The 23,483-nt window shown below is 35.2% G+C and overlaps 1 protein-coding gene and 1 long non-coding RNA gene across 4 annotated transcripts; both read right to left on the bottom strand.

The window, feature by feature from the left end:
• Positions 1 to 793: 793 nt before the first annotated feature.
• Positions 794 to 8,605, bottom strand: LOC104210820 (uncharacterized). Of its 3 annotated transcripts, none has more exons than XR_011405188.1 (4): positions 8,190 to 8,605; positions 7,275 to 7,379; positions 5,173 to 5,495; positions 794 to 1,368 (listed from the first exon to the last, which is right to left on the bottom strand). It is a non-coding gene; the product is annotated as an uncharacterized lncRNA (long non-coding RNA). The 3 variants fall into 3 exon arrangements; XR_706967.2 differs by having other exon boundaries at positions 5,173 to 5,453; XR_011405189.1 differs by having other exon boundaries at positions 5,173 to 5,447.
• Positions 8,606 to 10,807: 2,202 nt separating this feature from the next.
• Positions 10,808 to 11,883, bottom strand: LOC104210850 (glutaredoxin-C13-like). Its single transcript, XM_009759826.2, has one exon. The coding sequence runs from the start codon at positions 11,370 to 11,372 to the stop codon at positions 11,070 to 11,072; it is 303 nt and encodes a 100-aa protein (XP_009758128.1). The 5' UTR covers positions 11,373 to 11,883; the 3' UTR covers positions 10,808 to 11,069.
• Positions 11,884 to 23,483: the final 11,600 nt, after the last annotated feature.

Raw genomic sequence — 23,483 nt, 5'->3', positions numbered from 1 at the left:
AAGATTCCATGTTAAAATAAATAAAAAATATTAACTAAACTAAAACAAAAAAAATGAATAAAAAAAAATTCAATGTCTAATCTAGAAGAATAGTTAATTTCTAAGTCCCCGGCAACGGCGCCAAAAACTTGTTGCGACCTAAACACTCACGCAAGTGTACGCGATCGACAAGTAATATAGTAATAAGTAAAGTATCGTTCCCACGAGGACTTGTGATTAACCTATCAACTTATGCAAACTCAAACAATTATCGATTTAAGCTAATTCATTACAAAATACATAAATAACCAACTTAAAACTTGACTGGTAATTTTACAATAATACTACACAAAGTTACTACACAACTTATACAATTTTCTTTTAACAATTAATAAGAGAGATATTTCGGGGTCATGGGCTTGCTTGAGATCATGCTACGCTTTTAGCGTAAAGATAATTTATTGAATTATCTAGGTTATTGATTATAGGGTTAATAATATCCATAAGAATCTGTCAATTTCTTATGCGCCTATTCAAGTTAAATTAATACCTATATTTCTATGGTATTAATATTAACTCAAATGCATTTACAAATCCTATTTCTCAACCAAGCAAGGCAATTAAGTATAGCTCTATCTTAATTGCGAATCTTTCACCCGATGCCCAGGATCCGGATCTTGCTCTATTTGATTCTATATGCAATCAAGAATTTCCTTTTTCAAGTTTAACTCAAGATTCGTAAATAATATTTTACTGTTACCTACTCAGTAAAATAGTTAACAGCAGAATCAAATAAACAACCCATAATGATAAATTCAAGATCATCAATTTAAGCTTCAAACAACATAATCATCTAACACCCATAACCCCAGAATACTTGGGTATTTAGCTACTCATAATTATACAAATATCAACAATAAAAGTCTTAAACATAATATAAGTAAATACAAGAAGAAAGTTTAGAAAAACTCTTTTAGTTCTTGCTTCAAGATTGTAATCCCCTTCTTTTCTTCACTTCAAGATTGAGTCTTCTCTTCACTTTCTCTCTCTAAAATTATTTCTTCCTCTAAAATCTGATCTTCACAATAATGGAGTTGTTGCTTTATGTAAGTTGAGTAGGATTAAGAAGGAATTCCAATTTTAACCCTAAATAAAGTCTCTCCGGATAGGACTCGCGCGATAGTTCGCGCGCTTCTCTTGGCTTCTAGGTAGAAACACTCGCAAACTATTGCGCGAAGTTTGGAAGTTAACGCAATAGTTCGCGCGCTTCAGTAGCTCAATTTTGTCCATTTTTCCGTCTCGTCCTTACGCACACTCGACTCCTAAGGGTTGTTCTTGCTCATAAATCATTCCAATCTCCTCTTGAAAGCATCATTTAGGCTCCTCATCCTGCAATGTATACATATCACAATTAGAGCCTATTTTTCATCAATTAACCATAATATGTCATCGGAATATAATCAAGCGGAAGCATAAACAATAGCTAAATCACCTAGATTTCGCCTATTATCAGTCATCTTTCCTGATATAATTAGATTATAGAAGGCCGTGGCCAAAAAGCCTTTCATCAATTAGTCCAACTAGGATTCAAAACTTTCAATTATCCTTAAACCGATATTCATGATAGGTTTGAGATAATCATCTTTAAGCTCTACAGATACAACTATATTGGTTCCATGTGACACAGGCTTATCATTACAATTCTTCAACCTCTTATTTATCCTCCAAGTGTCTTTTTTCGATTCAATTCAAGATTGGACAAGCTTTCTAAAATCTAGCCAAAAACTCTGTATGCATGTCATGTCACTAAAATTGGCGTAAAAGAACTATATATGCAACAATAATTAAACACAATGGATTAAAGTGACACAAAGCAAGAAATTTCACTTCATTGATTAAAGGATAGATAGGTTTGATGATAGGACAAACAAATAACATCTGGATCACAACCTCGAAGTAATCCATATGATAGAAATAATGACAAAATAAGTTACTAAGACTCCTTTCCGGCAAGGAGAGCATTGACTTTCCAATTACCAAGTTCGACATCTTAGCTATGCATTTGCACATCATCATCAAACAAGACCTTCAATAATTTTGAACGCATTGCATTCAGTGGACGGGTTCTTGATCTTTTCGTCAAACTATCCTCATATACTTTAACATTGTAAATCATCCAAGCATTGCGTGTGTTGTCATGACATTTAGGGTGCAATTATCTTGAACCACGATCATCCCTTCTTAAATCATCATTTCTATTTCCTTTTTTAAAACTCGACAATCCTCAGTGCTATGCCCCTAGACCTTAGAATGGTACACGCACTGTACAACAGGGTTAAAAACTTTTGCATACGGAACAGGAACACACCCTTGAAACGACTCAATCATGCCACAATGTTTAAACCTTTCAAACAAACTTGTGTAGGATTCTACGATTGGTGTGAAATCGTCCCTCTACTTATATTCCATCTCATACTCTTCTTTTAGATGAGGGTTGTAGGGTGATTGAGAGTTTTGCTATCGCAGATGAAGGTATGTCAAAGCTGGGGCCCGCATCTTTGGCGATTGGATGGTTTGGCATACGATTGAGCATTGATTGTTGCATACTGTGGAGAACCTGAGTATCGTGGATCCAGAGGTTGAGATGCTCCCCTTTGGCCTCATTTTGCTTGTGATGTCATCCCGGCCTCCTCATCTTTCTTCTTTTATCCAGGCTATTCTGTATTTCTTGGATGGTTGCTTTGAGAGCCATTTGACTTATAATCCGTCCTGTATTGAGGCTATTGTCGACCATTTCTCCTATCTTGATTGCATCAGCAAAAGGTCTGCCCATTGCGTACATTATATTTTGAAAATAATCAGGATCTTGAGCCTGAAGGAAGACAGTGATTAACTCACATCCATGGATGGCTTAACTCTAGATGCTAGCTCTCTCCACCTAATGGCATACTCCCTAAAGCTTTCAGTCGGCGTTTTCTTCATATTAGACATGGAATTGCAATATGGCGCAATATCAATATTGTACTAAAATTGTTTGACGAAGGCCTGGGCCATGTCGTCCCAAACATGCCAGTGAGAGATATCTTGTTCAATGAACCATTCAGAGGCTACCCCTACCAAACTCTCCCCAAAATAAGCCATCAACAACTTTTCATTTCTTCCTGCAGCCCTCATCTGGTTGCAGTACCTTTTCAAGTGGGCGATACGGGTCACTGTGTCCATCATATTTCTCGAATTTTGGGGTCTTGGACCCTGGTGGCAAATGGGTGTGAGGGAATATGCATAGATAATTGAATGGAACACTTTTGTGACCACCTATTCCTTGTATGTTCTTTATGTTCTGCTCAAGGCTTTTCATTCTTCTAGCTAACTCATCTGGCTCACCTATCTTGGCAACCTTTTTCATTTCTACAGGTGACTCGTACAGAGAAGTCTGATTGTATGGAGCCGAGACTCTGAAAGCCATGTTTAGAGAGTGGTATTGTCCATCATAAGCATGAGATGCCAGCTCATTATTTGGCTTCGTCACAGGATGTGATAGCAGAATTGTATACACACGCATGCTAGACACGGCGAGAGGTGTGTTCCTAACCTGTGCGGTAGGAGGCTGCACATTAGATGTACTAGGGCCGACATGAAAGCTGTAGTTTGGCACATACCCTGGTGGTAGAATGTGATCACTCGTTGCAGGGAGATGTGGTTGAGTAGCTAGGGGTATGGTGAAAGTTCCCTCTGAGGGACCCTGAGGCGGAGGTTGACCGGAGACCCAAGCCTGATACATATGAGACATTTGTTGTTTCAATCTTCTTACTTCCTCCGACTCTTGCTCAACTAAGCGACCTTGGGACTCGTCACTGACCAACTCGATTTCATCATTGTTAGCCATCAATACCTTTCCCTTAGATCTGGTGAAGTAATGATGTGTTGCCAGTTTCACCGCAAACCAACCACCTTAAGCTTACTTGATAAGAGACAACAAACGTGTTGGGATTAAGCATTTTACAGATATGAATCACATTTAATATGTCATGCTCCTAACATCAAACATGCTTTTGGAAGGCTTCAATGTTTCATTCCGGCTTATCAGGTTGCTGCTTATTGACGCTCTTATTTTCTTCTCTCTACTTTTTTGCTTTTCTTTTCACTCGCCTCATTTTGATCGTGAAATTTAGAGCCATTGAAGAATATTTTGATCGAACCTTTTGGAGGTTGCCTACTTATCATGTCGCCTCATGAATCAGATTATTATGTAGTTCAGGAAAATCAGGAATAAAGTAAACCAAGTAACTCTCGTTTTTTTACTCATATACAAATAAATCCACGAAAGCTCCTAACAAGGAAAATATTTTTGGATTTTTTTTGGTAGAAAGAAAGGCTTCAAAAGAAGAAAGAATTTTTTAGCATTTTTTTTTTGGATTTCAAATTTTTTTATTGAATTGTTGAAAGAAAGTCTTCTAAAGAAGAGCGATTGTTTTTTTTTGAATTTCGATTTTTTTTGGAATTGTTGAAAGAAAGAATTCTAAAAAAATATTATTTTTTTGGATTTTAAAGCTTTTTTAAATATTTTTTTTTTTGTTTTTGGAATTTATTTTTAAGTAAAGACTTCTAAAGAAGAAATAAAATATTTTTGAATTTCGAAGTTTTTTGCTTTCAATTTTCAAAAGAAAAACTTCTAAAGCAAAATAAAAATATTTTGGAATTTAACCCTTTTTTGGAATTTTTGAAAGATTTTTTTATTTTTGGATTTTTCATTTATTTATTTTTTTGTAATTTTCCAAAGAAAGAAAATATTTTTGAATTCTTTTGGATTTTTCAAAATTTTGGGTCTCTAAGAAATTATTTTCTAAAGAAGTAAGTAAAGGGAAATATTTTTTGAATTTTTTTTTGTTTTGAAAATTGGGGGCCGGAACCGATGAAGTTTGCCTACGTATCTCACATCTGGTGAGAATTAGACACGCGTAGTTCAGTCAAACCGACTATTTTTCTCTTTTTGATTTTTATGAAAATTAATCTTCACGCCAGACCACTACAAAGTTTTAGTAAAAAAAGAATTATCTGTACCAAACTAAGAGAATAATTTTTTTTAAATACCGCTAAATTAATTTTCTAAAGCCGGTCAAACAATGCAAGTAAGTCTTCCAAATGATGTAGCAAGTAGTACAAAAGTGAACATAATGGTCTCAAAGAGGATACCTGTCTTATACAGACCCGTCCCTTATGCCGAGTTTTGCTAAGTCAAATGTGTGTGATGCACATAAAGCGAACTTACTAGGGATATCTGACATGATGTTTGTTCTTCTAGGTTTAAATCCCAGTGGAGAGGTATCTAGACTGGTTTACTCTAGCGGACAACTCGAGCCAAGGAGCGTCAGCGTACTGGCCGTAGAACGGTTCCGGCTTTACTGGTGGTTCTCCCCACCTAAACATATGTGACTAAATCCTTCACCAGGAGCAGGTCTGCACACTGTCTTTGTCTTAGACAGAAAATTTTGTGGAGCTAGTCAGCACATACAACACTATTACATATCAAAAGAGTCAGATTGGGTGCGAGAGAAGACAATTTATATATACAGTTAAAACAATATCAAAAAAGTAAATGAGCGACAATTAGCACATTAGGCTCACATACACAGTAATATCCAAAAATAATAAAATCCAAAATTAATCAATGTACAAGATCGAATTCTTATAGGTCCCCAACAGAGTCGTCAGAGCTGTCACACCTCTTTTTATCCCCAAAAGATAATGTAATATTATGGATTGTGGGTTAAAGGGTTTTTCCAATTTAAGTGACAAACTTGAATAGGAATTAATTTATTTACAGAGTAGCCACTTGGAATTGATTTTTGTCGGTGTCTCAAGTCACCTTTTATTTGAATCCTTATTCAAAGGAAGATTTAATTCTTTTCATGTTGGTCTGCGAAAATAAAGTTCGGATAAGGAATTCTGTTAACCATGGAGAAGGTGTAAGACATTCTCCGAGTCCCGTGGTTCTAGCACGGTCGCTTTATTAACTTGAACTTGGCATGAATTAATTCTTGATAAATTGTGATTTATTTGCCTTAAAAAATACTATTGTCTAGCACTGCTTAATAATTTATTTTGACCGAGGAATGTGTAAGCACACATGGTCCTTATTTGATTATGCGCATTTGACCTAGGAACGGATATGAACACATGATCAAATACGATTAACTAGAAAACACGAATTATTATTTTAGAGTCAAGGAGAGGTGATGCACACATGGCCATTTTTATTTTAAAAAAACGATCAAAGATCGTGTGAACACATTGTCTATATTTAGAGCGTCCTAAAATTGCATTGTATTTAATTAACTCATTAAAGGTTATTAAGCTATTAAACTAGTAAAAAAATCTGATTTTGGAACTAATTAGTAGGGGGAAATATAGAAAAATAATGTTGGGCCAACTTTTATTATTTTAAAGAAAAAAGCTATCTTATTGAAGTAAAAAGGGACTGCTTGTTAAAAGATATGGGCCAGCTTTGTTATGATTTAGAAAAGAATAATTAATTAATTCAAACTTTGATTTACTTAATCCTACTACCTAGTTAACTTGCTCAAATAAAATTTCAATTTAAGCAATTAGTAAGTCTCGTTCTCAATATTCAATTTTTCCCACATATCAGATTATCTAAGACAACATATCTTATTTCAAGATTTAACAAAACACTAACAAATCAAACAATATTTTTATTTGTTGATGAACCATGTTCCATTTATCATTAAAAAATCACAACATATCCAGTTTTCTTAAGAACAAAATAACTAAACATCCCGATTCACATCATGTAATTATTCAATGAATTTCAAAAGATTAAATGTCAAATAAAGATACTACTTAACAGAGGACAATTTCACTAACGAGCTAACTGTACGGATTGTAACCGACATAAGCTACCCAAAATATTCTTTCCACTAATTCTCTCCATTAAAACTTCACCAGCACACTTCATGCACTCACAAAAAAAAATATTCTTTCTAAACCTTACTAGCATACTCATTATTTAAACCTACATATTTTTCACACTTTCATCAACAATTAATCCAATGACAGGAAAAATATTTTTTCAACATTTGAAAGGAGAGTGGAAATAGTTTTAAATTGAAAAAAATAAACTAAAATATGCCCACCATGAAATTTACCGTTTAAACAACAACATAACTTGTGTTTCCGAATCTAACAACTTGGCAAAAAAAAAAAACAGAGTGAAAGCTTTGCCATATTGATAGCTATTATATTACAAATGCTCATTCATACGTCAATCATAGTACCTGAACTGAATGTTATTCAAGGCATAGCTTAAAATAAGGAAGCTTGAATCATCTCATTTTCATTCATTCTTGACCCAAAAGTAGTACATTAGTTGAGGGAATTACCTGGTCAGCAGAAAATAAGATATCAACCGAGAACGAAATGAATTTTAACAAATAAAGTCAGTAACAACAGCAACGCAACAACAATGTCAACAACAATTTAAACCAAAGTAAACCAAAAACTTGACCAAAAATTCAATGGCTTGAGAAAGAAAGAAACAAGATTGGCTTCAAGCACTTTAAGTATCTTCGCTAAGTCTTTCCACAAGATTGGCTAACACTCAAACAGCTCTCAGGTTTTGCAACTTACTATGAGTGTTCAACTGATATTTTACTCTATCAGATGTGTAAAAAAAATGTTTTTTCCCACCACCATGTGTAAAAGATGTCTTCCTATTTATATGAGAAACAACCAACTTTTCAAAATTAAAAATCAATCTTTTTTGACAGATTTTGCCACAAAAATCTGCTCTTAAATTCAAAAGGCAAGACTTTTTTGTTCAATCTTATCCAAAAGAGTATTTTAACTAAAATCTGCTCTTCACTATTCAAAGATAGACTTTTGTTCAAAAACTGTCCAAAAGTCTATATTTTCTTACCAAACAAAAGACTTTTGAGTTTTGTACTCAAAAAAGTCTTGAAGCAGTAAATAAGCCTCCAAACAAGTACCCTATACTCTCAAGTATTCTTTCACTACATCATTTTCATTAATACAAAACTATTCTACTACTTCAATAAGTGCAAAAACAAAAAAAATTAGAATTTCAAACATCAAAAACTAATGCTAAAATAATTAATAAGAGACAAAGTAAAATCTGAAAAAATAAAAATAAAAATAAAAAATCAGCAATACAAAAAGAATAGGATTATTACCATTTTACAATTCAAGTGGCCAATACAATAGTTGTGTGCCAAGCGAGGGTGTTCGGGGAAGTCGCCGGAATTTGGTCGGATTTTGGTCGCCGGATTTTCAGGTGAAATTGGCATCAATAGCTAGGTCTTGAGGAGCTCTATCTGTTGATGTAGGTATTGTGGGGTGGTAGTGGTTGGAGCTTCAAGAATTTGGGCAAAAAAGTGACGAAAAAGTTTCCTAGATCTGAGATTCAAGGAGTTTGAGGGGGGTTTTGAAGGATTTGGTTTTGGAGATATGGAAAGATGAAGTTGCAGAGATTACATGTTGTGAATTTGAAGTGTTCGGAGGTGGTCTGCCGGCGGTAGAGATTTTCGACGACGGTGGAGGGGCGACGGTAGAGAGAGTGAAGAGAGAGTGAGAAGAGAAATGAAGAGAGAGAAATTTAGGCTTAGTAAATGGCCAAAAAATATGATTTTTGGGGCCTTATATACCTATAGGGGCATTGAATAAAGGCCATTAGATCAAAGTGAGATGAAGGGTTGAGATTTGGTCTTGGTCACTTAATGAAACGAGGTAGTTTTGAGGTAATTAAAACTACGTCGTTTTGGACCCTTTCAATGGCAGCCCCTTATCTTGCACTCTTGGCCATTTTATCTTTCAAATTTGGCCAAATTTCTTCCTTAATCCTACTTATTAAACTAAATTTACACAAACAAATAAATTAATTAAATAACTTATTCAAATGATCAATTAACTAGATTGATTCACCAATCGAAAAGTTAGGCAATACCTAAAATGCATAAATAAAAGAAGAATTATTATTTTTTGGTATTTTCATGATAGGAAATATGCAATTAAAGACACAAAATTTGAGAAAAATAATTAAAATAACAAAACACTAATGACTTTAGGAGGTGTTAAAATAGTGCAAAAAATACTAATGACTTTAGGAGGTGTTAAAATAGTGCAAAAATTAGGTGTTCACAATTGAAATAATTAACCACTATTTTTCTGCAACACGGAAAGTTCCAGTATAATATACTGGAGATTGGTGTACCTGTGTATGAACTTCCAGCATATTATGCTAAAACTCCAACATATGGAAAGTTCCAGCATAATATATTGAAGATTGGGGCACCTGCGTATGAACTTCCACCTTATTATGCTGAACCAGTATATTATGTTGGAACTCCAGTATATTATACTGGAACTCTAGTATATTATGCTGGAATATTTTCCGGATTTTGAATAATGTTTTCGTTCAAATTTATCTTTACATAAAAAGTGACTAAATTTCGAGTACTTTTGATACTGTGGCTATTTTTCAATTATCACTTATAAATCTTGCTATTTTTAAACTTCACCCGAAAATTTGTGAGAATAAATAGATAAATTTATCACCTCCTCCACTTTATTATGTGGTAGAATTTGATCAGGCACTCGGTTTGAGATAGAAAAGAAATATCTTTAGAACTTTCAGTATTAAGCATATCGTATGTGTCATTAAGGATAAATGAAAACTTTAAAACTAAATGATTTCAAAATATAAAAAAGTGTTTTTCTAAAACATACTAAAAAGAATGCTACATAAATTAAACCACGTCCCAAGTGCCAATAAAGGAAAAGAATGAAAACAGGCAGATGACCAAAGCTATGATGATTTCTCTCAATGGATTAAGAGAATCATATAACTACTAACTACTATGACATATCAATCCAAACAAGTTGAGGTCGATTATATGAATTATTACAGTCTATATAGTTCCATCTAAGCTTATTGTAAGAGCCGTTTTGCTTTTATTAAAACTAAGATGTTTAAATCTGAATATACATATGAATATTAAGATATATTTAGATTTTAATACCGAATGATTAAGATTGTTCTAATATAAAAATCATTTAAACAAATGCAAATATTGCATCCACAAATTATTAGGGTGTACGATGGTGGTTGTACGGTGGTACTTTAATTATTCTTGAGTGGAAGTGAAAGAGAATAACCATGTACTTTGTGCCTTTGTGGTTCGCTTATCACATACTGATACGGTTCTAGATAGCCTCGGCAAAGCGGAAAATATTGAGAATAACCCTAAATTATCTAGTAGACCATTAATTAGTGCCAAGTCCAAGAACGACCAAGCAAGTACAGACTAAGGATCGAAGTTGCATGATCTTCAATAATTGACTAGAAAGTGTAGGAGAGTCACTTTGAGGATTCGTGCAAAAAATATACCAGGTTTGAATGCTTGGAGATTGAAGTAGCGAAACCCAAGCCAAACCAAAGAAATTAGTTAAAAGTAACAAGCTAACTTTTCTTTTTATATTGAGCAAATAAATAGAAGTGCATTATTTGGAGTACTAGTATAGGGCAAACAAATTGTTGAGAAAATATTTACTTCTCCGTTCCAATTTATGTTATATTTATGCTTTTCGAGATTTAAACTATGTGAATTTTGATTAATATTTTAAAATATATTTTCTCATCATATATTAACATGAAAAGAATTATAATTTATGTAATTTTCGTCTAGTTTTTTATTATCGAAATTTTAATTGTTAAATAATAGATGGATCTAATCCGAGATGTAGCTTAGAATTTAAGAAGCGAAAAGTATACAATTCGTGCTAGCTAATCAAATGACTAATTAGGATCAATTAATATCTCACAAAGTACATATAATAACAATACTAGCTATTACAACATTGATATACTATAATGACCATGATCTACATGACTAGTGTCTGTCGATCTTGCCAAGAACTTTTATTTGTTTGTTGTTAATTCCCTTAATCTATTTCTTAATATTCTTCCTAATTCATACTACCCATAGACTTTCTTTTCTTAATTCCCTTAAAGGGAGATTAAATATTTTCACTCTTCAACTCTCAATTTAGTTGTTTTAATCAGGAAGATAAGGCTTGAGGAGTTGAATTAGGGAGCCTTTTAGGTGAAGAGACATAACTTCATTAGTAGATCCTACTAATTTCCCCCCTATGAAAACTGCTGGAACTGAGGCATTACAACCCATTCTCATAAGAGCTTTCTCCATATCTTTTCCCTCAGAATCATGATCAAGTTCATGAACATATGGATCAACACCAAGATCTCGAAATAGTATAGTAACCGCGTAACATAAACAACATGTACTCTTGCTGAAGATCACTACCCCGTACTCTGATGCCATTCGTTGTACTTTGTCCATTTCTTGATAATTAGGTCGTGAAAGATTCGCTTTATGCCCTTGGGATAACAACGAGAGTTGTAGTACGATGAAATTCGATTAAAAAAAGGCGGTAGGGGTAGTTTTTCAAAAACTAGGGTTGCTTTCTTTGTTTGGTTTAATTCACCACTAAGTGGAATCAGACTGTCTGACCCTCAATTGCTATTTATATTGGTTGTAATAAGCTTTCAGTTCTACAAGCCGTGCGGTTTGAAAGCTTATAAGTAGCTAGAAGATAGATTGTCACGAGTTATACTTGAAATTCAGGTATCTGAAAACTTAATGAAAAATAAGGATAAATAGAAGTACTCTTTAGTATACCATCGGATCTAAGTTCAATTGAACTTGAACATCGATCCGATGGTTGATAATTTGATGCTAGAAGAGATGAAAGAGAAACAAAGAGCAAGAAAAAAGATTGGCAAATATTAGGGTTAATTTCTTAGAGGTTGCTTGGAAATGGAGAGTTTTCATTGCTACACTATTTATAAAAGAGTAAAATGGAACATCTAATTTAGTAACTATGAAAGTGGAGTCCTCTATCTAAATTGTAAAGATTCAAAAATTGGTGTGCTTTATTTAGATGCTCCAAAAACTGGAGTACAGCTCTACTAAAAAGAATTTTTCCAAAAAAAAAAAAAAAAAAAAAAACAGATACTGTTTCATTCCACATATATTGAGCAAGTTGGAGAATATAGCACATATATTCTATTTAATCATGCAGTTTTTGAATGTAGAATCTTTGTGGTGGGAAAGAGCTGTACTTATTTAAACCACCTGCAAATTTGTACCTATATGCACTTTCAATATTATTAATAGGATTTAACATTTAACCTATTAAAGTTTTTGATCCGTCTTATTTTCCGGATTACTAATCCAACTTTATGGACCGTAACCTATATTTTAAGTGAGTTAATAATGTAATAACTATTTTGCACTATTAGTATACACTTACCCAGTATAATCTTGATATAATAAGTTCTGAGGAATACAGTATCTATGCGGGCCTTGCCCCTATTTTTGTAGAGGTAGAGAAATTGTTTCCAATACATCTCTGGCTCAAGAAAAGCATAGACACGATAATAATGAAAAAACAACAATAAAAAATAAAATAAAAAAAGCACTATCCATATATATAAGTCAAACTCAATTAATTAATTCCTTAATCACCATCGGAATATTGTATGTGCATGTTAAGATAATTAATTAGACTGATGATTATCCATCTTTATTGAGTTAGTCATATACTATAAGGAATTTTGAAGGAAACGTGGACAAACAACTGACCATGCAAGATTAGACTATAAAAGTGTTATTCTTGAAGATGCATTAATTTATATATATTATGTGTAGTCAATTTCTTAAGATTCTTTTTCCAATATTCTTGGATTTTATTCTATGCTTAAAGATTTATCAGGAACTGAAAAGCGCTCGGTGGCTTTGATTCTTTCTGTTGTGTCCACTCCCAACTTGTATCGATTCTGATAAATACTCATTTGCATCAGACGTTTATATTAAATTTAATAATTTAATCTTAAAAGTTAAAATTATAATAAAAATACATCACTTAACATATTGTTATTGTGTGTTTATTAATTTGATGTAAACATTAAACACTGAATAAATTTTTGTCACCTAGTTATTCTTCCCACATACATACACTTAATAGGCATTTGGACATAAGAATTGTAAAATTCCAAAAAATGGTGAAAAAAAATTTCTAAGTGAAAATAGTATTGGAAATTTAGAGTTGTGTCTGGACATAAATTACATTTGGGTTGTTTTTGAAGTTTTGTGAGTGATTTGAGTGAAAGTTTTGAAAAATAACCTTTTGGAGTTTTTCAAATTTTCAAAAATTTCCAAAATGGATCTTCAAGTGAAAATTGAAAATTTTATGAACTAACGGTGATTTCGAAAAAAGGTAAATGTTTTTTTGAAAAAAAGGAAAAAGAAAATTATGTCCAAACGGCTCTTATTCTTCATAGCACATGGACAAATGACAATTGATGGCCATACACTTGCCATACACTGGTGTACGTGTGACGCAAACGCAAGTTTTAGCCTAAGGGGGCAAAAATATGCCGTACTAATTTTTCATGTGAGTTAATTAGGGGTTAGTTAGCTAATTAATTAAGCTTCTAATAATTTAGGATATCATTAGCCGGTTGAGATCTGGTTTTTCCTTCTTTTTTTTTCATTTTTTTTTAAGGGATGGCAATGAAACTGGACCAGGCGAGTTAGTCGAAGCTAGAGAGGAAGTCGGGAACTAGATTTGATGGATTCTAACTTTTAAATTTGTATGAGAAACTTTGAGAAATTACTATGTTTTAGTGGTTATTAGCTAGTTGTAACTACCATTTACTATATTACTTTTTACAGCTATATTTTCAGGGTTTTTAGAGTGTATTCGATATATTTAAGCTACTGTATGCATTTCTAGGCGTGAAACAGGGGATTACAGCTAGACAGATATTTGTAATCGACTGTATTCACGGCGTAAAACAGGGGATTACAGCTAGACAAATTATTGTATTCGACTGTATTCACGATATGTATTTGTGAATACAGTAAAGTAAATAGCGCAATTCATGGTCTATTCAACTGTTTTTAAACGGAAAGTGAATCAATTAACATAATAGACTCTTAATATAACTCAACAAGCTCAATAATAACACACAAATTTTGTATTTCTAGTTATAAAAAAGATTCTCAACCGAAAAACACCCCAAAAATATAGCAATCTTCAGAGAAATTATATAATTACATTGAATATAGTAAAATACATAAAAATACATTGAATACATGAAGTATAGCAGGTCATCTATAGTGCAAAAACATATGATGCATACTGCAGATACATTTGAATACATACATACATCTGAATACATAAATTATATTAATTAAAACAATTGTATGAATACATTCATGGAATATAGCGAGACAGTGAATATAAAGAAATACATGGAATATAGCGAGATACACTGAAATACAATGGAAAAAAAGATAATGAATACAATGAAATACATGGAAATACAACGAGATACATTGAAATACACTTTAAAAAAAGGTAACAGAATCTTCAAGTTGCTCAGCCCCAAACTCCCTCGTCTTTGTTCAAGAACAATCCTAATGTCGTCTCGTCGAGAGGGCCACGATTCTTACTCGACAGTACCAACAAGTGGAATCTGGCGAAAATCAGGATGCGAAAAACTAAACTCGGCATCGGAAGTGCCGGCGGCGGCGTCGAGGCCGGAGAGAAAACCCTCGTTTTGGAAACTTCCAGAAGCCCTACCGATCTGAGAAGAATCTAGAAGGAAGTTGTGTAGGATTTATGAAATCGTTGTCCCTATTACTACTCGCCATTACTAAGTGGACAGAGGGAGTATTAATGGTGTGTTTCAACTTTTAAGTTTGACCTTTGGGATACTGAAATGGACTCGTATTCAATTGATTACACCCTCTACACTGATGCATGGAGAAAACTGGCGTTGAGAGAGAAGCTGGAGAAAAATCTGAAAGAATGAGCGAGAAAAATAATACAAAGCGTATTTTATGGCTTAGGATAGGAGGTGACCATAAATAGATATTTGACTATAAAAATCAAAAGGTAGCTATGGAATATAATTTTTTAAAATGGTATTTATTTAAAATAAATAAGGTATCAACCTTTGTTATAGGAGGTAAAAATTCCAATTTGTATCAACACCTTCTAATTTTAAATTTATGAGTTCATAATTTAACGATTATCCGTTAAATTTTAGTGATTTTTAATTTATATATTTATGTCCTAAGCTCATAACGGGTTTGAGCTATGAAAACAGCCTCTTGCAGAAAATGCAGGGTAAACTACACACAATGCACCCTCATGGTTTGGCTCTTCCCTGAATCTCGCGCATAGCGGGAGCTTAGTGTAGCGACCTGCTTTTTTTATTTTTATTTTTATATATTATGTCCTAAGCTCATCGAGAACATGATCCTTGATAGGAGTTTATGGAGGTAGAGGATTATGATAGAAGGTTATTAGGTAGTCGAGCGATTTATATCTTCTTTGTGGGAGAGTATGATTTTAGCTTAGAGTACCTTATCTGCTCCCTCTTCTCCATGATGTTATTATTATTATTATTATTATTATTATTAGATCGATGTTATTATGATATGGGGAAAAAATGCTTAATGGCTTTCAGTACATGATAACTTCAATTATATATGAAGAATATGTTTATTTAATTGTGTAAACAATCGTGAATGGCGATAGTATTTGAATTCTGTTTAATAGGCATGAAATTAAAGACATAATTAAGGGTGTGTTTGGTATGGAGGAAAATATTTTTTGGAAAATGTTTTCCAAGTTTTTCATGTTTGGTTGGCCTAAATGTTTTGAAAAATATTTTTCTCATGAAATCATTTTCCTCCAATTTAAGAAAAATATTTTCCCTATTAAGAGAAGGGAAAACATTTTCCAAAACTCCTTCTCAACCTTTCCCACTCTATTCTCCATCCCTACCAACCCACCCCACCCTCACCCCATTCTAAATAAAAATATTATTAATAGTACTTTATTTTCATGTTATAGATATATTTTTTTTTTCATTTCTTTTCCTGATATAAAAAACTATTTTTCATTTTTAAAAAAATACTTTCATTTTATGTAGAATTTTTTTTTTTCTTCATTTCAACAAAAAAAGTATTTTCTTTTCATGATGTAAAAAAAGTTTTTTTTTATTTCAACAAAATGAGTATTTTCTTTTCATGATGTAGAAAAAGTATTTTTTTTTATTTTAATAAAATGAGTAATTTATTTTCATGTTGTAGAAAGAGTACTTTTTTTTTCAACCAAAAAAGAGTATTTTTCACAAATTTCAACTTTTTTTTTGCGTAAAAATTAAAGCAACATATTAGTTCCTTTGGATTTGTGTGAATTTTAGAGACTTGGGGGAGGGGGAGGGGAGAGGAGTGAGGAGAGTAGCATAAAAAAATATTTCTACTCTCTAACCAAACATTAAAAAATATTTTTCGAAAAACGTTTTCCGCTCACAACCAAACAAGGGAAAATAAATGATAAAACCACTCATTTTCCATGAAAACATTTTCTATAAAAATATTTTCCGTAGAAAACATTTTCCTTCGTACCAAACACACCCTAAGTAATCATTCCTAATATGATATCAAAGCAAGTACATGTCACCTATTATCAAAATGAACTTTAAAGTTATAATTTAGTAAATAAAGTTCTAATCTCTTTAACATCTTAGCCTTTTAAATAAAATGATCACATTCCACGATTACTAATCGATTTCTAGCTATCTCGATGTATATATTTCTTTTCGTGTAGTACAAATACAAGCAATTATCCTTTTCTGTGATGGATTATATCGATTATTACTTGTAACTATTTGGAACGATTTGGAGATTTAAGTATTCTAAGTAGTACTATGTCTGTATTGACGTTTATTTATTAGTATATAACATATACGTGTTTGTAGGATCCTTCAATCGTTAACTAAAGATTTTGAATTCGAGCTTTGCAAATGAAAAAATCTTGATAGCAAATCGATACTCAAAGTGAATACTAGACATCAGATGGAAAACCTAAATAAAATTAAAATTTGTGTATCATCCATAAGCTTTTTCTTTTTCTTGTTCTTTTTTTCTTCTTCTAACCCCCCCCCCCCCAAAAAAAAATGCAAAGATCCCGTATCGGAGCCCCGGCGACCTTTCGGGTTTGATCCTTTTCGACGGCGGGTTTCCTCTTAAAAAGTTGTAAGATTTCTACCTTGCAATTGTTCAGTTTGTTGTACCACGGTAGAACTTGGTGAATTTTGTATAGTTCTCTGCTTTTTCCCTATAATTCCACTACTACTATCAGGGCTACACCAGTGGTAGCGGTGACAGCCCTCCTGCTTTTTAGGTCGTGGTATATTCTGTGTTTTCAGGGAAGTTCTCGAACTTGTCGAAGACAAGTTGGGAGCACAAGCACTAGCAAAGGAGAGCAATCCGAGTGAGCGTCGTCAAAGGGCGGTGGGAAGCGGTACGTGAGCGTATAACTACACCAAGTAAAGCCAGTCAACACACGTTTGGTTCTCGGGAGTTGGTACCTCCCGTTCTACGGTTTCCCTTTTGGTGTTTAACTAAATTGTTGTCCCTTTAGTTCACAATAGTTCAATCATTCTACAAGTGTACTTGTAGTGACTTGTTTCCTTCTAGTTTGATTCGTTGGCCGTTGGGCACTAGCGAGTCCTCTTTAGATTGGCAGTAGGGGTAAGTGGTTGCAGTCTGAGATGGTAGATTAAGGGCATGTCCTCGTGTGGGGCAGAGTGTGGGGCCAGGGTCAGGGTGTGGGACGGGAGGCAGGGGAGGTAGAAGGGGCAAGGGAGCCTATAGGTTGAGAATCGGGTTATGGAACATAGGTTTGCTAACGAGTAAGTCCATAGAGTTGACAAAGATCCTCCAGAAGAGGAAGATTAATATAGCGTGTGTCCAGGAGACTAGGTGGGTTAGATCGAGGGCGACAAACGTGGATGGGTATAAGTTTTGGTGCTCTGGAGTCCACAGGGATAAGAATGGAGTGGGTATCCTGGTTGATAGCCATCTTAGAGAGTCAGTGGTTGAGGTCAGGAGGGTGAATGATAGACTAATGACTATTAAATTGGTGGTGGCTGAGTGTACTTTAAATGTCGTTAGCGCGTACGCGCCGCAAGTTGGCTTGGATGAGGAGATTAAAAGGCGCTTTTGGGAGGGGTTGGATGACATCGTTCGTAGCATTCCACCTTCCGAGAGGTTATTCATAGGAGGAGATTTCAATGGTCATATTGGGTCGTCCGCAGGTGGTTATACTGAGGTGCATGGCGGCTTTGGTTTTGGGGAACGGAACGGAGGGGGCACTTCGCTGCTGGACTTTGCCAAGGCATTCGATCTAGTGATTGCAAACTCAAGTTTTCCGAAACGGGAGGAGCATTTGGTTACTTACCAAAGTTCGGCGGCGAAGACTCAGATTGACTATCTCCTCCTCCGGAGATGCGACAGAAGGTGGTGCGAGGATTGCAAAGTTATCCCAGGTGAGACCCTTGCAACGCAACATAGGCTTTTGGTGATGGACATTGGTATTACGATAAATAGGAAGAAGAGGTCAGTACCAGGCCGCCCGAGGATTAGGTGGGGCGCCTTGACTGAGGATAAAGCTTAGGAGTTGGCAGGAAGGTTATCGACAATGAGAGCTTGGAGAAGTAATGGGGACGCAAACACTATATGGTCGATGACGGCAGACAGCATAAGGAAGTCGGCGACAGAGGTGTTAGGTATATCTTCTGGACGCACTGGTGGCCACAAAGGAGACTGGTGGTGGAATGTCGGTGTCCAAGGTAAAGTGGAAGTGAAGAAGGCGACTTACCTGCGACTAGTAGAGAGCACTGGCGAGGAGGAGAAGACAGCGAACAGAGAGAGATATATGGTTGCTAGGGAGGAGGCGAAGATGGCAGTAACGGAGGCTAAGGCAGCAGCTTTTGCTCGTCCGTATGAGGAACTAGGGAACAAATGCGGGAAGAAGAAGTTATTTCAACTCGCTAAGATGAGAGAGAGGGCGGCTCAGGATCTGGACCAAGTGAGGTGCATAAAAGATGATGACGGCAAAGTTTTGATGGGAGATGACCAGATTAAGAGGAGGTGGCAGACCTACTTTCATAAACTTCTAAGTGAAGAAGGGGATCAGGATATTATACTTGGGGAATCGAGGAATGCCGACAGTCACCATGAAGTAAGTAATTGTAGGGACATTGAGATCGATGAAGTCATGGAGGCAATGCGTAAGATGAGAAGGGGCAGAGCTACCGGGCCAGACGAAATTCCGGTTGAACTGTGGAGGTGTGTGGGTAGAGCAGGCTTGGAATGGCTTACTGCATTGTTTAGTGTTATATTCAAGACTAATAGGATGCCTGAAGAGTGGAGGTGGAGTACAATGGTCCCGTTGTATAAGAACAAAGGTGATGTCCAGAGCTGTAACAACTATAGGGGCATCAAATTACTAAGTCATACCATGAAAGTTTGGGAGAGAGTGGTAGAAATGAGAGTGCGAAGGACGGTGTCTATTTCAGACAACCAGTTCGGGTTCATGCCGGGGCGATCTACCACAGAAGCTATCCACCTTATTAGGAGGATGGTGGAACAATACAGGGATAAGAAGAAGGATCTTCACATGGTGTTTATCGATCTAGAGAAAGCGTACGACAGGGTACCTAGGAAGGTCTTATGGAGCTGCTTAGAGGCTAAAGGGGTTCCAGATGCATACATTAGGGTGATTAAAGACATGTATGATGGATCTAAGACTCGGGTTAGGACAGTAGGAGGCGACTCCGAGCATTTTCCGGTTGTTACAGGGTTGCACCAAGGGTCGACGTTTAGCCCTTTCCTATTTGCCCTGGTGATGGATGCCATAACGCACAATATTCAACGGGAGGTGCCATGGTGCATGCTATTTGCTGATGACATGGTCCTAATTGACGAGACCCGACGCGGCGTCAATGAGAGGCTAGAGGTTTGGAGACAGGCCCTTGAGTCTAAAGGGTTCAGATTAAGCAGGACGAAGACGGAATACCTCGAGTGCAAATATGGGGACGAGGCGACGGACGAGGGAGTAGAAGTGAGGCTTGAATCTCAAGTCATACCTAAGAGGGGTAGTTTCAAGTACCTTGGGTCAGTTATTCAGGGGACCGGGAAGATCGACGAGGATGTCACACACCGTATAGGGGTGGGGTGGATGAAGTAGAAGTTAGCGACAGGAGTCCTGTGTGACAAGAAAGTGCCACTGTTACTAAAAGGTAAGTTTTATAGAGCAGTAGTTAGACCTGCCATGTTGTATGGTACCGAGTGTTGGCCGGTTAAGAACCTACACTTCCAGAAGATGCAAGTAGCAGAGATGAGGATGTTGAGGTGGATGTGCGGGCATACAAAGATAGATAAGATTAGGAATGAAGATATTCGAGAGAGGGTGGGCGTGGCCCCAATAGAGGACAAGATGCGGGAAGCACGACTCAGATGGTTCGGGCACATTCAGAGGAGGTGCACTAATGCACCTGTGAGGAGGTGTGAGCGATTGGCGGTGGTGGGTACGAGGAGAGGTAGAGGGAGACCTAAGAAGTATTGGGGAGAGGTGATCAAGCAGGACATGGCGCGACTTAGGATTACTGAGGACATGACCCTAGACAGGGAATTGTGGAGGTCGAACATTAAGGTTGAAGGTTAGGGGGAAGTTGTGAATATCTATACAGCGCACTAGAGTGAGACTAGCCCGTTAGGAGTTAGGCTTAGGATACTACTGGTTAGCTACTGATGCAGGGCTTTATACACTGGATATTAGTTTACCTTCCATCTCTCTCGTATTTCCTATATTCTCTTATATGGCTGTTATTTTTGCTATTTTAATTTCTTTTATGTATGTTATGTATTTTATGTTATTATATTCTGAGTATCAATAGTACTAATATATCGTCACTTGGTGCTTTCTTGAGCTGAGGGTCTCCTGGAAACAGCATCTCTGTCCCTCGGGGTAGGGATAAGGTCTGCGTACATATTACCCTCCCCAGACCTCACTTGTGTGATTATACTGGGATGTTGTTGTTGTTGTTGCGTATCATCCATAAATTATTTTGGCCACTTTTCTAAAGTGAATCGACCAATCGAATATATATCAGTATTCTATTGTGGAATCTCTCAGAAAAGATTAATTTGTGAGATTCACAGCGCACGAAATGACATCTGTTTACTCGATCAAGGGATAAGTTCTTGTCCAAGTTAAACAGGTCCATCTTTAGCTTTAGCTAAGAAGATGAAAAGTTCTTAGCTTTTCATATCTATTTCTTGATATTCTTTCCTCACTACGCGGAGGCAAAAGATAAGAATCCTTTCCGCGGCGAATTCAGAATTGAGAGTTAATAAATTCTGGTCTTTAATTTATGTCCCTCCGTTCATTTTTACTTTGCACGTACTTTTCACACCCTTTAAGAAATAATAAATGAAGTGTATAATTTATCACGATACCTATATTAATTGATGCATGTTTTATGATTTGAGAAAATAATTTGAAATGAGTAATAAATACTGTGGGTATAATAGGGAAATTTTTTTTGTCTTCTCTTGATATGCGTAAAGTGACAAATAAAAATTATTTTTAATATACGTGTCTAAGTAAAAGTGAACGGAGTGAGTATATCTTAGTCCAAGTTAGACATATAGTGGTTTCTCTCAAACTTATTATGTCTACTCTAGATCGCTGATTCCTTTTGAGCAGGTGTAGCAAAATAGGTTTTGGGGGGGGGGGGGGAGAAATAAATGACAGAGAAGAAAATAAGTCCTCCTTTTTCTTTTCTTCTTGAACTATTCGGCATCAAAATCTCTATTGTTCTGATTAATCTAGATTCGCATCGGGTGAAAAGTCCCTCTTAAATCATGCATGTAAGAGTATTCGTTATTGTTGGTTGTACGAACAAAGTTTCACATCGGTAATTGAAAAGATTGAAAGCTACATACAAAATGTATGGATACTTTTAATGGTGTTTGAGGCCTTTTGGAAAAAATTGTGAGTATCAGACTTGACATATATAAAGCAAATAATACCACACAATTATTAAGAGTATCATTGGACTGACTCAGCCAAACAATTGGTATAAGAAACAATGGTACGGTTCAATAAGACGAGTTTTTTTTCGTAGACAAGTTTGAAGATAGTAGAATAATGGCAGCGTGGGGCTCACTTTACTACCTTTATCACACCAAAGCGTGAGCCATTAATGTTGGCTCGATCGTATAGGTGACGCACAATGAATCTCGCAAGTAACCATGGATCATGGTATAATGGGCTCCGTGGAATATAAGGTGAAGATTGTTAAGTGTGCGAACAAAATTTTATATTAGTAATTGAAAATATTAGAGAGCTACACATAAGATGTAGGGATATTCTTAGTAGCGTGAGGCTTTTGAAGAAAACCATAAGGACTAAGCAATATATGGGTGTAGGGATACTCTTAGTGGTGAGAGTTATTTTGGAGAAAACTGTACGAAGTGCTAAGAATATCTTTGAGGGTTTAGCTCTATAGTTATATATCGAATTGTACATAGTACATGATTGTGTGAAATTAAAATTTAAAATACTAAGAAAGACTTGTTGAAAGATATTGACTCCTTGATTAATTACCAGGATTTCTGCTTATATACAAATCTTGAGGGAATTTGATCAAACTAAAATAGGATAGGACGATTCTAGTATCCTCACAATGAGACTATCAGCTCTAAAACTAAATGTAATAAAAGATTATAAGCTATGTCGGGTTCTTTAAAAATGCACTATTTTTAAAGAATCGGCACCTGACAACATTTTTGAAGAGTTCGAACAAAAAACTAACAATTCTTTCACCGAAGAACTCTTAAAAAATCATACGTCAACGAGTTAAAGCTTACGTTGTTACTCATATATTCGTATTGCTTATGTCAAACCTTCAACTTATACATGGATCACATAAGTTAATAAGTAAATTTTAATTGCGTTCTCCTATATGTTACATGTCACCTGTTTTTTAGTACAACAAAATCGCTATTGATTGTGACGCACGAAGATTATTAGATAATTTTACATTATTGACTTAACTGTTAGTCAAGGTTAAGTATATGTGATTTTGAATCCAATTGTCACAGAAAACATGAAGAATAATAGCTTGAGAATATGGAGCAACAACAACAATAAACTTAATGTATTTTACAAGTGACCTTGAGAACATGGAACCATAAACAAAAACATTTTATTAATCAAGAAAAAGTTTCCATTATCAGCCATTTTGACAAAACATATGGCTATCATTTCCCCACCTCCTTTAAAGAAAAGGGGATTAGAAACATATAAAAACTAAAAATAAGAAAATAAAAGAGGGAAAAAAACATAGTGGGTTAAAGTTGACACATGAAAATTTTGTGTACAAGCTAAGAACCTAGCTAGATGTTTGTTTCATACAAGACTTTGTACAATAAACCTAATATTGGTCCAAAATCTTTTTCGAAATTCTCACACAATAAAAACTTGGTGCACTGAACTATTTTTTTTTACGCCGACAA

Source organism: Nicotiana sylvestris, chromosome 2 (genome assembly GCF_000393655.2).
Source record: "Nicotiana sylvestris chromosome 2, ASM39365v2, whole genome shotgun sequence".
NCBI classification, from domain to species: domain Eukaryota; kingdom Viridiplantae; phylum Streptophyta; class Magnoliopsida; order Solanales; family Solanaceae; genus Nicotiana; species Nicotiana sylvestris.
This window is presented reverse-complemented; position numbering and strand designations above follow the sequence as displayed.

Excerpts from the sequence above, each read along its gene's own strand:
- LOC104210850 (XM_009759826.2), bottom strand. The coding sequence starts at position 11,372 with ATGGACAAAGTACAACGAATGGCATCAGAGTACGGGGTAGTGATCTTC.